Below are 15325 nucleotides of genomic sequence, written 5' to 3' on the forward strand. Positions count from 1 at the left end.
CTTTGATGTTAAAGGTGTTTGAGCCAGACTTGTTCACCTCAACCGCTGCTCTTCACCCACCACCTGGATTATTTAGGGCCACGTCTCCAGAATAAGGTGACTCACAGCTACGTGCAGAAGCTATATGTGCGTCATATGTACGTCTTATTGATCGAATGTTTTGTTCTGTGCAATATCGCCAACACGCGCTACAAGGTTTCCACACAGCAGGACCAGGAGATGATGGCTCTACATATTGACTCTCTACTGTATACACTGGCTACCTTCGCTCAGAATCAAAACAAATACAGAGACGATTTTAGTATTTCGCTCTGGATTTCCTGTGTGTCCATCTGCTGCCAACAGGAAAAGTTCCATCCTCCAGTTCGTCAAAACTACGAGTGCCGTTTTAGTCACGCGGCTGCCGTGGAGTAGGCTCGAACCTCTTGTCATGCTAATCAGCAATCAGCATCACATTCTGGTTAAGTGGAAGACGTCTTTTACAACTGCTAGTGAAGCTGTGGAATTGAAAACTCAACACTTCCGGTGGATCAGGGCGGGTGAATTGCTCATTAGCCCTGCATTCTTTTCAAAAAATTAAATTCTCTCCCCTCTTTCATTGACAGAAAAGATAGATTAGGATATTTGAAAGATGTTCGTGATGAGCCAGGCCTTTAACTTCTTTTTGCCAAGCGAACCCTCGAAGAATTTGTTGTGTATCCAGGCAGAACCAGGGAGACGAGGGATCTCAAAACGAACCCCCCGGGATCAGATTGTGAAGGGAGAAATCATAACCTCTCCATAATGATAATAACCCCCCCCCCCCCTCCCTCTATCAGTCTGTCTCCACTCCAGTGCAGCTGTAAGCGATTACCATGAAGTAGCGATTGGGGAGCTTGTTGGAGAGGGCAAAACTCTATGAACGGTGGGGTAATTAGAGGAGAGAATGAGGAGAGAGAGAGGAGGGGAGGATATGTCGGGAGGCAGGAGATATAAAGGGAGAGTCTGTTGGCAGTGTTACAAAGCCTTATCAGATGTTGTGGGACATTACGTCATTGCAGATGGAAGGAGGATGATACTATTTTCTATACAAGACAAACATGTGGACTGAAATGATATAATGGCCCCAAGTAGGAAGCAACCAAGACAGTTGTAATAGTATATACAGTACACCTACAAATCAAATTCAGATAAAGCATGAAGGACTCTTTGTCCAGTTTTCAGTCTTAGACCTGAGACCCGCTTTAGAATAAATGTGTCCTGGACGATCGGATCACAAGTAGACAGCTCTAGATACCAGTTGAAGCGACCACCGAGACCCATTATTGTGATCGGATCACTTGCCGAGGTGGGACACTTCGGACCAAGTGTCTTTTGAGATCTGCGTTCTGCCACAACTGTCCACTTGTGATCGGATCACCCAATACGTGTGTTGATGCCCGGTGTGAACGAAAACTATGCATAACATAAACACATATAGCTATTACCAACTGTACTTATGTATGGTGTAATAAGTTATTTTGTATTCATATATTCCAATGTATGCTTATGTGTGTGTTTTGATAATGGACCTACTCATCAACACACATCAGTCAGATGCCACAACTACTAATCTGTGTGAATTATATTGCAGTGTCCCTTAGAAATCTCCTGCATTCAAGATCAAAGCTTGAACTCTTGTTATTGAAGTACAGTGTGTGTGTGTGTGTGTGTGTGTGTGTGTGTGTGTGTGTGTGTGTGTGTGTGTGTGTGTGTGTGTGTGTGTGTTTCAAAATCAATGCAGAGGGAAATGTCAGATTTCAATTACAGAGCAGATAGAAAAACGAAATGCACAAACCGATGAATGCCAGCGTATTTATACACAGTTAATGAATAGTGAATCCTCTCTCGCTCTCCTTCCTCTGTTCTTGCCCGAGGGGACCATGCTGGCACCCTACCACGATCCCACCTCGCTTCACACAGAATTCAAAACGCTTTTCTATTCTAAATGACGTCCCGTCTTCCGCAGTGGGACGGTGTCGGCCCATTTCCAGACTTGGCGGAGCCCCCGAAGGGCATCCAGATGTTATGGCACCCCACCATCGTCAAGCCCTATCTCACACTGCTGTCGGAGTGCTCCAACCCAGACACCCTGGAGGGAGCAGCTGGGGCTCTGCAGAACCTAGCTGCTGGCAGCTGGAAGGTAAGGACTATGCCTATATCACGGTTATACCAAAGGGCATCTGCAGCAGTGCATTGAATTTTCAGTGTTCTGAAAGTGAGAATCCTCAGCACACGGCAAAATAACAACCCCAACTGATAATTTTGTGCTAGCTTATAGCCATCAGGGGGCGACTCCTCTGGTTTCAAAAAGAAGTCTGGTTCTATGAGAAGATGACTCTACTTCTCACTTGATTTGTTCCCTGTAAACATGAGTTTATGGTCTCAATCGCTAGTTTTAAGTCTCCTTCAACACAGCATGATGTTCATTTAGTAAATTATGGTCCATTTAGAGTCAAATAGACCATAAAGCAGGGTGATGATTTAGGGCGTGGCTACCTTGTGATGGTCGCTACCACGGTGTCTGGGAGTTGTTCGTGTTTTCGTCTTAGAACTTTAACCCTTTCACAGTTTGTTTTCACTTCATGAAAGTTAATTGTAACATTTTGGTCACCTAAAAATGTCTTATTCAGCGTTCGGTTGTACTTAACTCCAGCCTCTCGTGTCACTTCTGGTTGCTAAAAAAGCAAGGTGGCGACCGCCAAAATGCTGAACTCAAGGCTTCAAAACTGTACTCTACAAACCAATGGATGAAGTCGCAATAACTACGTCCATTTGTAATATACAGTCTATTTAATGGGATAACACTTTAATGTAATGGCATCTGAAAGACAAAGATAAATGCCCAGAAATATGAAAAAAAGACGCTCTCTCTGTCCACCTCTGAACCTTACCTTCCCCTCTGTCCTGCCCAGTGGTCGGTGTATATCCGGGCCGCAGTGCGTAAGGAGAAGGGCCTCCCCATCCTGGTGGAGTTGCTGAGGATAGACAACGACCGGGTGGTTTGTGCCGTGGCCACCGCGCTGAGAAACATGGCTCTGGATATCAGGAACAAGGAGCTCATTGGTAAGTTGTTCATTCATAGACAGCAACAAAGATACGCACAAAGAGTGACTTCACGCAAAGGTTACACGCTCTCAGTCAGGACACAAGGTGACACATGAGCCAGTATTCCAATAAAGGGTTAATGCATACATTTCAAAGCTACTGTATTACAGAGTTTTACTTGAGTGTTGATGCTCATGGAGTGATTTGCTTAATTCTGCCGAATTGGAGATAATGCCACTGAAAACAAGTGCAGGTATCTTGACCCGCTTGCAGAATGACTCACATTTTTGAACAATGAATGTGGTACTTGTTTAAGTAGACAGGTTTAGCAGCCATTATTGCTGTTATGCAGCGGTTCCCAAACTTTTTAGGCCACGCACCCCCTTCTACATCCCGACCGGCTTCACGCACCCCCCCCCCCCCCCCCCCCACACACACACACCTTTAAAAAAAAAAAGCAACAGAGCCGCAAAAAAATCGGACGAATGAGAGAACAGTTTGCTCGCGCGTGGCGTTTGTTTTCGTGCCTTCGAAAAGGTAACGGACGTAACGTTACGAAGGTAACGGACGATTGGCCAGATTGGCCACATCTGTAGGCTCGTCTACTTGCAGAGAGTGAAACTCACTCTTCTTCACGCGACCGACCAATGTAGCCAGGATGTCTTCGGACAAAGCATCGATGCGCGCGACAGTGTTGTTGGACACCGGGATCACGTCCAACTTTTTCGCTTCTCTCTCTCCAATCATACATTCCACCATCTCTTTAACATTTTTCCCTCTCCACCACCGCCTCTCCTCCCTATTACGCGGTCAGAATACTACCACAACACGCCGCCTGTCTCCGGCAGAAATGCGCTCATCCACGCACGGGAACAACACCGAGTTGTAATATATACCTCCATAACACCCCGCCACTCTCGGCTCATACCTCCCCAGCAACGAGGCACATCACCCGGTCACAATACCTCCAGAATGTCCCCCGGGTGAAATCCGGGACTTGGTTTTATGGTTCCGAGTGGCGGCGCTCACCGGTTGGCGCTGGGACGCGAGGTCTCCAGCCGTCCCCGCCGTGAGGCACCCGATCGTCAGGTCTTCAGCCCTCGGAACAGGCCGCGGGTCAACAACTCGTGGGTGGCGGGGTAGAGGCGAGGCAGATCACAGAAAAATAATAAAGACTAGAGTACAGCAAAGATATGTTGATGAGAAGCGTATTTGTACGTCAAACACAAACGTAATCAGGGAGAAAATACGTTCGTGGTAAAACGTAATTGAGAATGCATTTTAGTTTTGGGGGAACGTAATTTTTAGGAGACAGGACTGCACCGCCATTACATTTTTCCTCTCGCGCACCCCCTAGTGGCAGCTCGCGCACCCCCAGGGGTGCGCGCACCCCACTTTGGGAATCCCTGCTGTTATGAATGGCTGACTGGCAGTGGGCTTGTGGATTTGTCTATAATAAAAAAAGATATACCGTACGTGTCTTTGTAGCATCTGTCTGTATTTATGCAGATATAAAGCAGAGTTTCCGTTGAGCGGATGTTGCTCTGGCTGATCATTCGATGCTTGATTTCCCTTTGGAGATCAAGTGATGTCGGTAATAAACTCTGCTTTTCTGCTGGTCCCCATAGCAACAACCACATGCCTCCTTCGTCTTGCTCTGTCTGATGCTCGAGGCACTGAGCTAAGCCGTCTGCCTGTGTGTACTGTCTAATGCAGCCGCTCATGTGTATCGTGTATACTATGTAGGTTGTAATGTCAATCTCAGGTCCGCGGGGCATGCGTGTGTGTTTTGAAAGGACATACTGTCCCGCCCTAGCATGAAGAAATTGCATTAGAAAGACAACATATCGTGAAGTTGGATCCTCAGAGCGTTCAGCAGCAGATATCAACACTGTTTCCACATCACGGTCCGCCGTGAGCCAACTGTTGTTTTATCGATGCAATGTTAAAAACTAGATTTTTTTAATAATGTGAATATTGCAAACACTGCAAGTGTATTGCAACAGTTAAATTAAGCTGTTTACATGGTTCAATCATGTTTGATTACTTACTGTAATAAGCCGGTTTATATGTGTGATTCGGGTTTAGTTGTGTGTTTTTTTTTTTATCTCTAAAAGGGAAAAGTCATTAACAACGACTCGTGCAGGGCTGGGAGGGGGGCTAAGACATGCCCGGTCACGTCTATCGTCTGCTTATTTTCCAAAAAAACAGTGTAGCATTACAGTCACAGCACAAGCCTTTTCTCTTGTCGGTGGACTTGAAAATAAGCAATCCGCACATTACAAACTCCGGTGAATCAGTTTTAATGTAAATTTCCTACGCAGTGATTAGAGTTCTTCAAATATACTCATTTAGGGGTGAGCTAGTTCGATAGCTTCCTTGAAAATTCCACCATGCTTCAGTTACAGAGCATGCAGAGTGAAACATGAACTGAGCCTGGTCTACGTTACTTTATTACGTTGCCAGACTTTACTGTTTTCAAATTACCGTTACCCTTTCAATTTGCTTATGCTTATCACTCGTGCGATTCGCTAATGCTAATTGCTAGCACGCTGACTACTGTTCTGATAATGGCTGGTAAGATGTAAAGGGTCTGTTATAGTGACAAAAACAGTATGAACTCTTTGTGAATTTGAGTTTAAACGCAAGGCTGGGTGCAAGGTAGCAATGTGTATTCTAGTGTTTAGCATTAGCGCTAGCTATGTATATGCTAGCATACTGTGACCAGATCATATTAAGACTCATCATAAGATCATAAGATCATAAAAGTGCTGAAATAATTGTCCTCCATCCTGATGAAAACACCTGTACGATGTGCATAAGCGAGTGTGTGCGTGCTTAAACTTCACATATACTGAAGAGTCCCGTTTTGGTCTCCCTATGCTAGCAATTAGCATTAGATTCACAGGGTAATTGAAAAGGTAACGGCTTGATTGCTTGATTTTTGTTTTGGATATAGAAAAAACAACAGACATAAAAACATCCTAAAGTTCGCACATGAAAGCATAATGTAACTCTTATTTGCAATGTGTACCTTGGTTTGAAGACAATACGTCATTATACACACACTCTTCAAATAGATCACATCGATAACATCGATCTAGAATCTGGAGTATAAATGCTTCATGCACCAGCAGTAGAACCCATGTGTGCATGTGAACGGTGAGTGGGTCATGAGGTGCCTCCACCACCATCACTCCACCAGGGTGATCACCCAATCGGAATGAGGGGCAGAGTGCAGGGTGGACAAGATTGCCTGACAGCAGCCATGGGAAATGTAGTCAGTTGGTGTTGCAAGTCATCATCATTGTCTGACAGTCACACAGCCAGGCCCTATTTACGCAGCTGAGAGCTTTAATGGGGTTCTCAGGTGACAAAAGGGAAAGAGAAGAGAATCGACAAAGGATGAGGGGGAGCAGGGAGAGATATATTGAGTCATCATTGGCATTAATATGACAGTAAATGTATTGCCATAAAACACAATACACACGATATTGATCAAAATCATTATTACAGAACCTCAAATTGCCTTTTCTTCATTCCCATTTCTGCCTTGTCTTCTCCGTTCCACCTTCAAACCCTTTAACCAACATGATTCCACCTCAACCCCACCCACTCCATCACTCTTTCCCACAGGTAAATACGCAATGAGGGACCTCGTTCACCGTTTGCCCGGCAGCAGCAACAACAACAACACCAGCGGTGGGGGCGGAGGAAGCACCAACAGCAGCGCCCTGGTGGGGAAGACCATGTCGGACGACACCGTCACGGCGATCTGCTGTGCACTGCACGAGGTCATCACCAAGAACATGGAGAACACCAAGGCCCTGAGGGACGCCGGCGGCATCGAGAAGCTCATCGGCATCGCCCGCAGCAAAGGGGACAAGTAAGTCGAGTGGGAATATGATGTCAGGTGGAAGGGGAGAGAGTATAAAGGGATGGGAAGACAGAAGTTATAGTTTGATGGAAGCTGCAACAGCATTAGAAAATGTGTTATGCTGATATTAGAAACAAGAGGGAATCTGTTTTTCAACAGTCAATATCGCAAATGTCCCCAAAGACTACAATACCCATGAGAAGACAAGAACCACAGGTGCATCTATTGCCTCGTAGTCCCGATCAAAAACAAAACTACCTCGCAGTTGACGTATTCATTCAGAATTGATCCTGAATCGGAAACTGATTTTATTGAAATTGCAACCACCATAACTTTAAGGTCCGTGATTGGATGTTTTCTAAGCATAAATCTGTGTCGTGATGAAAACATCATACATCAGCATACAAGTCAGAGAGTAGAGACACAGACTTCTGAACCAGAGTCACCACATCTCAGAACGTCCAGATAGACTGGAGGTAATATGTATTTAATTGTCTCCATGTTTTCAAATGTTGATCGCGCACATATTTATGCTAATCAGGCAGCTTGAGAAAGAGATGTTTCCGCATGAAGACAGAAAATAATCAGTCCAGGAGAATAAGAAAAGGGTTGGAACATAATTGTGGTGGAGATCGGAAGAGCGAGATCATGCAGCACAGAGACCGAGGTGAGGCAGGAGGAGGCTGAAGGTAGTTTTTGCCTGATGATTCATAGCTCTAAAACTTACCATGAGTCAACAGTTCAAACAGTCAGCCGGAAATGAGGTTCAAAATGAAAGTTCGGCACAGTCTGTTTACCTGCACACCTACGTGTCTATATTTTTGTCATTTGGCCTTTATTTGACTGTTGGCAGTAGAGACAGAAAGGAAACCTCGGGCGGGAGCAAGAGGGACGACATGCAACAAAGGTCCCCAAGTCAAACTGGGGACATTGTGTTTAATTGTCACGTGTCTTAGATCACGACACCACAAGGAGGCCCTCAACTATGTGTGATTCATCAATGAGCTCTCAGCATGCTGCCAATCACTAGTGGTGTATTACCTCAGTAAATACATGTCTATATGTTGGAAATATCTATTCTATCCAATATCCATCTAACTTTTAGGACACTTGTTTTGCCCGGAATAATCAGTGCCATGGAACCTACATAATACCAAAAGATAATAGCACTAAACTCTCACCTTTGGATATTTTTTAGTGAGGAAAGTTCTTTCAGCCGTCCATTTTACCAATTTATTTTATACAAAAGACTAATATAATGTTATTTTGATTTTGATGAGTTATGGTCTGTATCATATAGGAAATAAACCTTTCTCTGTTTTTCTAGTTGTAATTTAAAGGTAGCTTAACCTTACAAAGTTGCATTAAATCCACTAGAGTGAAAAGCTACTGAGATCTACTTGGCTAGTTAGCATTAGCAGCAGTTTAGCTATAGGGTGTTTTCTCCGCCATGGTTGGATTCATCCACTGCTTCATTCAATAATTAACTGCTGGACGAGGATACTTTTATTTAACACACAGCTTCAACAGCTATCAATAAGTACAGCTATTCCTAGCTACCTCAGAGCTAGCTTTCACTCAACACAGTTGGCTGTTAGCTCTGTTTTGTAGTTACTGCTTCAACTGTTAAACGTTGCTTTCACAGAAATTCTAAATTTCTAAAACTGTTAATATAATAAAAACAGATGTCGAAAAGTCATTCAGGTTTTCTCCAATGCTCTGTGATTAATCATAGGCTGAAGTTTATTTCTGTTATTACTCAAAGAACAACTCTTTCGAGTCGCCTTTAGACATACTGAAGGTTTGAATCCAAAGATAAACATGTCATTTCTTTTTTTTATACTCTTGTTCTTCAAAGAATGTTTTTAAGATCCCTGCTTCACTGCAAGGGCATGAGCATCATCATAGAGTCCCAAACAATAACGTCTACCGAAATGACTCGCAGAAATAATGTCTAATTTGCATGGCAATGATCAGGCCATATGAGCCAATTAAACCCACAGCCATTATTCAAACCCCCGGTGGACGCAGAATGAAATATTGGCCAATCAATCAATCAATCAAGCAATTATTACACAATTTTGCCTCAGTAAAATTGGAGTGCCATATTTGAGAAAATTAAAGGAGGCATTTTCATTTAGCATCTTTGGCCGTATTTCTTCCTTTGAGCCGGCAGTGAGGCGATGCTTTGCAGGTGTAGTGTCTCTCCTTTATGTCTCTCTCTCTTCATTCTTCTGCATTGTGATGTCTTTATAGCTGCGGGACAGTCGAGCTTTATACTTTCTGTTTCCTCTCTGCTGAATTCCCAGGCATAGTCCCAAAGTCGTGAAAGCGGCATCTCAAGTCCTAAACAGCATGTGGCAATACAGAGACCTCCGCAGCCTCTACAAAAAGGTAAAGTCTGAATGTGCAAGGCGTGTATGTGCATTATTTCTTACACCGGTTCGTCCCTCCTCCTCCTTTTCTCATCCATTCCTTCTCTTGTGTTCTCCAGGACGGCTACTCCCAGTACCATTTCGTCGGCTCTTCCTCCACGATAGAGAGAGACAGACAGCGACCTTATTCTTCCTCTCGCACTCCGTCCATCTCTCCTGTACGGACCTCACCCAACAATCGATCAGGTGAGTCCACCCACACCCAACTCTCCTGTCCTCCCTTTTGTCCTTCATCAATCTTTCCACCAGTGCAGTCCGGTCAAGAAACCTTCACACTGCGACAGCCACCGGCAAATTACTCGACCGTCAAGTAAAATCCTTGCAAGGGCCTCCCTTGCGTTTCCCCAGATTAGGGTTGGACTAATATGGGCTTTCCAGGTTTCAGTATTTTTGGACTCATGACAACGTCCTCTGATTTTCCCTAACTTTGAATAAATTGATGAATACATCAGTGTTTTCCCCATGAGCTTGATTCTTGGTTGTGTCTAAAAGCCTCTGAAACTGACGGTGGGACAATGTGTCAGTTAAACCAGGCCCAACTATAAATGTGTGGTACGTGATCAAAATGTTTCACTGCCCTTTCCAATCATGGAACACGTTACATTGCTGGCTTCCTGTCATTTATGTAAGTGTTGCTCATGACACGACTCAAGACACATCACGGAAAGCGCTACAATGCAGGAAGCAGACCGTTTTTTCCATTTTCTCACAGGCTGCCATTAGAATGCATTGTTATTTTGCCACCGAATCCTCCACGAAAGACCGTCGTGAGTGCGAGGGAAGCTTTGCCTGCTCTTCTTCACTTAATAACATTTTTACAGACCCTTCCAACAGCAGAGGAATCTCCTCAGTAACTCAACACTGACTCATGTCTGTGTCTGTCGTGGTTTATCGGACTGATTCTTTATGAATAAGAGATGATAATGGAGTGATACATTTGTTACATTTCTCTTAATTAAGCATTTCACTTCTCTTGCTTCTCATGCTATATTTCGCCTTGCTGTAGCGTTTACATTAATCTTACAACGTTCAGTTCAGACTCGTGCTGTGTTGGAATTTTCACAGAAAGGTTACCGGCCCCCAACCTTGCTAGTATTTAAAATACATAAGGGAAAAGCTCCAGGCTTGTCTCATCTGTCCAAAGGACATTCTCCCAGAAGCTTTGTGGCTTGTCAATATGCATTTTGGCAAATTCCAGTTTCAAAACTGGAGCTTTTTGGCAAGTCTCATCAGCTCTATATTCACAGATGAAGCACGAAGCATGAAAATGAAGCATACAAAAGAAGAACACTGTACCTACTGTGAAACATGGAGGAGGCTTGGTTGTGTTCTGGGGCTGCTTTGCTGCATCTGGCACAGGGTGTCTTGAATCAGTGCAGGGTACATTGAAATCTCAAGAGCATCAAGGCATTCTGGAGCCAAATGTGCTGCCCAGTGTCAGTGTAAACCTCTTTAATGCTGCATTACCAGTAATTCATATTCCAGTATATAATGTAGATACCGGTAGTATAAAAACTGAATTGGCACCGTTCACAGATACTCAATCCAGCTGTTTCAGTCAGTATCAGCTCAATATCTTATCTCAAATAACAACAGAGGAACTTATGTGTTGTGTCTATATATAGAGGATATAGTGTCAGTTCTGCAATAAATATTCTACCAGACAAGTTGCATTGTTTACATCGTATCTCATGATACTTTTAATTTATTTTCTCAGTTTACTATCGTGCAAGCAGATGGTCCATCCAGTCGTTTGTGCGATTTCCCTTCTGTGGCAATCCTTCACATACAAAAGAAACCTTTTGATAATTGGCCGTAAAGAGGTGCCGATATCACGATAGATATTATTACCAGAGCATTGGTGAGTGTGCGGATCAATGCTAAAAGTGTTGAAACAGAAGAGAGACAAAGCAACAGATGCAGCCACACAAAGAGGCTGGCAGGCTGTTGATTAGGATTTGAATATTGGAGGAAACGCTGCTGAACCATATGGCACTAAATCAATAGCTAGGTTTCCTGCAACATGGCGAACCAGATCTAACTCATTATCACTGCCACTGATCCCACCGCCTCCCCTGTCAGTCCAGCATTTATTATTACAATTAAGATACTTTTCGGGTACAGAGAGACAGAGAGACAGAGAGAGATTAAAAGGCCAGTCGCAGTGTGAGATAGAAATCTGTCCCTGTAGTAAATATGTGTGGAGAGAGGGTGGCCTGCAGCCAGACAGGAGGAAAGAAAGAAAGAGAAGACAGAGGCAAGAGAAAAGCAGATGCAGGGGGAGGGATGACTCAATATTTACCTCTTTGAAATCACACCCTGGTCACAAAGCCAGATTTGTGAAGAATACCCACAAAGAGCACACGGTGCATCTGAATCAGAACCAGGCTGTGCCTCGGTTGAGGTAAATGCAAATCTGAAATGCTTGGAAATGTGCGAATTACTCTGACCTTTCTGCCATGAAGGGACCCGCTGTGTGTGATGTGAGCAGTTGTCCCTCCTGGTGTAGCCTCCGCCCTTCTGCATCCTAAAGAGTATTGATAATGTGTTTGTGATGGAGTGAAGGTCTCAGACGTCCCCCCGTTTGTTTGTTTTGTGTGTGTGTTTGTGTGCAGCGAGCGCCCCTGCTTCCCCCAGGGAAATGATGGCGCTGAAGGAGAGGAAGGCAGACTACGAGTCGACTGGCAATGCCAGTTACCATGGCAACAAGGGTGAACACACGTCCCGGAAAGACGCCATGATGGGTAGGAGTACCACACACACTGCACGTCTGACACGTTCTCCCGGAACGCTGATGTGCTTTTCAGCTGAGTGTGCCGCTTTGGAATGAATATGAACACATGTGGATTTAGGTTTTTACAGTATTCAAGAAACAGTTCAACATTTTTGACGCAGAGAGTGCCATTCTCATACAGTATCAGTACAACAATACGAAGCTGGTGCTAGGAGATAGTTAGCTTAGCTTAGCAAATAGACTGGAAACAGCTAGCCTACTAGCACCTCTAAACTTCACCAATTAACTTTTTATATCTGTTTTTTTATGAAATACATGGAGGAATCAAAGTGTTAAAATGACAAATTTTAATTTAAATTGAAAACACAAAGTATATATATGTTATTTGTTTGTTTTTTGCAAATGAATCAGGGTCGCTCGTAGGTGGATTTCATGACATTGGAACAAACTTGCTGTTTGCCCCTGTTTCCCGTCTTTATGCTAAGCTAAGCTAATCACCTTCCGGCAGTAGCTACATATTCAGCGTACAGAGATGAGAATGGCATCAATCGTCTCCTCTGACTGTAAGCAAGGAAGCAAGGAAGCATGCTTCCCAAAATATCGAACTGTATCATCAAGTACTGTGAGTGTTTGTAAGCTACACAGAGTCTACGACAAGGTTTCTGTGTTTTATTATGTCATCATTCCACACCGACAGCAGGGAAACACTGAGCTCCAAGCGCTCCTTAATTATCCTCACTCACTGTCATTTTGATTCTTATTCTCAATGAAAAACGCATCACGTCCGGCTGATAACGCTGACAGCCGGCCCACACTCCTCTGCCTCCTCTGACGGTAGAAGCTGAATAAATGCTTTCAGAGCAGGCAGTCACGTCCTCGTCTCCTCTGTCTCTGCAGGTCAACTCTCCAGTGGGTCTTCCACGCTGCACAGAGGAGCATATGTGTCGCCCACCGATGACCTGAAGTACAACCAGGTACGACAATTCACTTCTCCGTGTTTACAAAAATGTGACCACTGTGATAGCCGGGTAGCTTTGTGTCTGCAGGAAAGGTACAGCACCCCCTCGTTATATGCACAGCGTCTTTGCAAAATAATCAATAAACGTAGTTTTTAGGTTTAGTCGGTTAGGTTTAGGCAACAAAACTACTTTGATGAGTGAAGGAAAACATTGCAGTTTCAACGTAAATGAGTCATCGTTGACTTTTGGTGTCACATGGGACATGAGCAGCCGTCTCGTGGGTGAAAGTCTGCGTTTGATTGACCCATCCATCCATCTCGACCTCCTCCTTAAGCGGACTTTCTCGCTCTTTATACTGCATCAGTTACTGGAAGTGACTAATACTGATGTAAATGGGATACATTGAAGTTCGTTGAATGTAGCCACTTCTTATTTGAGTCGTCCTTTTTTATGCTGTTTTCATGCTGAATAATATCATAATCCTGCTTTTCTTTCAACAATGATCTTTGCCTTTCTTGTCACAGATCTCCTCCCAAGGCCTGCCTTCAGAGCCCTACCCTCCTTTCCAAAACCCTCCCCCGCCCGACAGCGTCAACTACGAGGACCAAGCCTTCTACGAGAACCAGGTTATCGCGGGAGGGCGCCCCCCGCAGGGCGACCTCAACATGCACCTGCAGGGCCTCAAGTCCACCGGCAACTACGTAGACTTCTACTCCGCCTCGCGGCCCTACAGCGAGCTCAACTACGAGACCAGCCACTATCCAGCCTCACCAGACTCTTGGGTCTAAGGGGAGACGAGGGTGGAGGATCAGGAGGAGGAGGAGAGGATGGATGGATGGTGAAGTGGGTAGTTTAAGAAGAGGAGTAGAGAAGATGAGAGGACAGTTCCTCTCCCTCCCTAGATAGCAGGACGACGGATGGGGTGGATGGAGTGCAGGAAGACATCTTGAGACATTACACTCCTCTCAGAGACATCTCAGTGAAGAGGGAGAGGGGACAAAGGAGGAACAGAAGCGAACGGCGGAGCGGCCATGCATGTGCATGCACACCACCACCAAAACGGACTTTTCTTTCTGTGTTTAGTATGTGATCAACTACTGCTAGAAAGTTCAGCAGAAGAGAAAGACCTCCTGCACTCGAAGGCCTCCGGGTACAGAACGTAAGACGGACGGACACGACGAAAGAGGACATAGACGGGAAAGATGGAAGAATGTACTGAGGTGAAGAAGGACGATGAAAAGAGAAAAATAATTCAGCGGAGTGGAAAATGTTGTTTTGGATTGCGAAATGGAACGTGTGAGAGTACCCGGGAGAAAAACCTGTAAATACGTGGTATAGCAACATGGCTTTTAGTGATGTGAAGCACAAGAAGCAGAGCTGTAGGACATGTAGGACGTCTGTCACACAAATCTTTGTTTCTCTCTGTGGCTCCAGCGTGATGTGTCCTCCTCCGGGCGAAGAACGCCTCTGGACTGGTCATTTGTAACAGTTTTTTTTTCTTTCTTTCTTTTGTTGTGTTTCTACTTTTTTAATTCTGTATTCTGGTTGTATAGTATTTGATGTACACTGTACATTTACCGAGATGCATTGTGGACTGTACATTGCACTATTTTCTGTGTCATGTCAGGCCTTTTTCGGCATTGGGTCAACTTTACTTCCTCACTAACTATCCCCCACCTTAAACACACACACACAGAAAGACACACACAATGCCTGCACTCTTTCAACACGTATATTACAGCTACGGACCGATGTCAAGGCGTTGCTATTGTTGAAATATCGGATATGAATTGGGTATTTGAAGCATCAATTCTGGTAGGTCACGGTGCTCCTTTAACTGCCCTACAGAATGGCCATCTCAAACAGTTGAGCTGCCTTTTTTCCCCTTGACAAAACTCATCTTTTTTAAGCTAGTTTGTTTTTTTTGGCGGTCCACATTAACACCTCAAATCCCCTTTTTGTTCCCATAAGCTCCTCCTTTGAGTGAACTGTGCTCATTATGTATATTACCGTGCCAAACAAGGGGTACTTCCCCTCGGCGGGGGGGGGGGGGGGGGGGGGGGGGATTGGGGGCGTGTTAAAGGGTCCAAGTTCAGCTTTCAGCCGAACATCCTTGCGGTTCTAGTGATGCCAGTTTGTAAATGCTTTTGTTTTTTTCTAAACTGTGTTTTACTGGGATGAAACTTGTCTTAACTGCACTGGGACTGGGGAGAAAACGGAAAAAGAAAACCAACGGAGAAAAAAAAGAAGATTA

The 15325-nt window shown here is 44.5% G+C and overlaps 1 protein-coding gene across 1 annotated transcript in view; it reads left to right on the forward strand.

Moving 5' to 3' along the window:
- LOC306788906 (catenin delta-2-like) overlaps window positions 1-15040 on the forward strand; it is a 152236-nt gene extending 137196 nt beyond the window's left edge. Inside the window, exons 18-25 of the mRNA XM_079284613.1 lie at window positions 1988-2161; window positions 2934-3084; window positions 6703-6952; window positions 9244-9337; window positions 9438-9564; window positions 11994-12122; window positions 13010-13086; window positions 13596-15040. Of these exons, the coding sequence (XP_079140739.1) occupies window positions 1988-2161; window positions 2934-3084; window positions 6703-6952; window positions 9244-9337; window positions 9438-9564; window positions 11994-12122; window positions 13010-13086; window positions 13596-13859 (1266 nt within the window). The 3' untranslated portion in view covers window positions 13860-15040. The remainder of the gene's footprint in view (window positions 1-1987; window positions 2162-2933; window positions 3085-6702; window positions 6953-9243; window positions 9338-9437; window positions 9565-11993; window positions 12123-13009; window positions 13087-13595) is intronic.
- Window positions 15041-15325: the final 285 nt, after the last annotated feature.

The sequence above is a fragment of the Melanostigma gelatinosum genome (genome assembly GCF_949748355.1).
Source record: "Melanostigma gelatinosum genome assembly, chromosome: 15".
NCBI lineage: Eukaryota > Metazoa > Chordata > Actinopteri > Perciformes > Zoarcidae > Melanostigma > Melanostigma gelatinosum.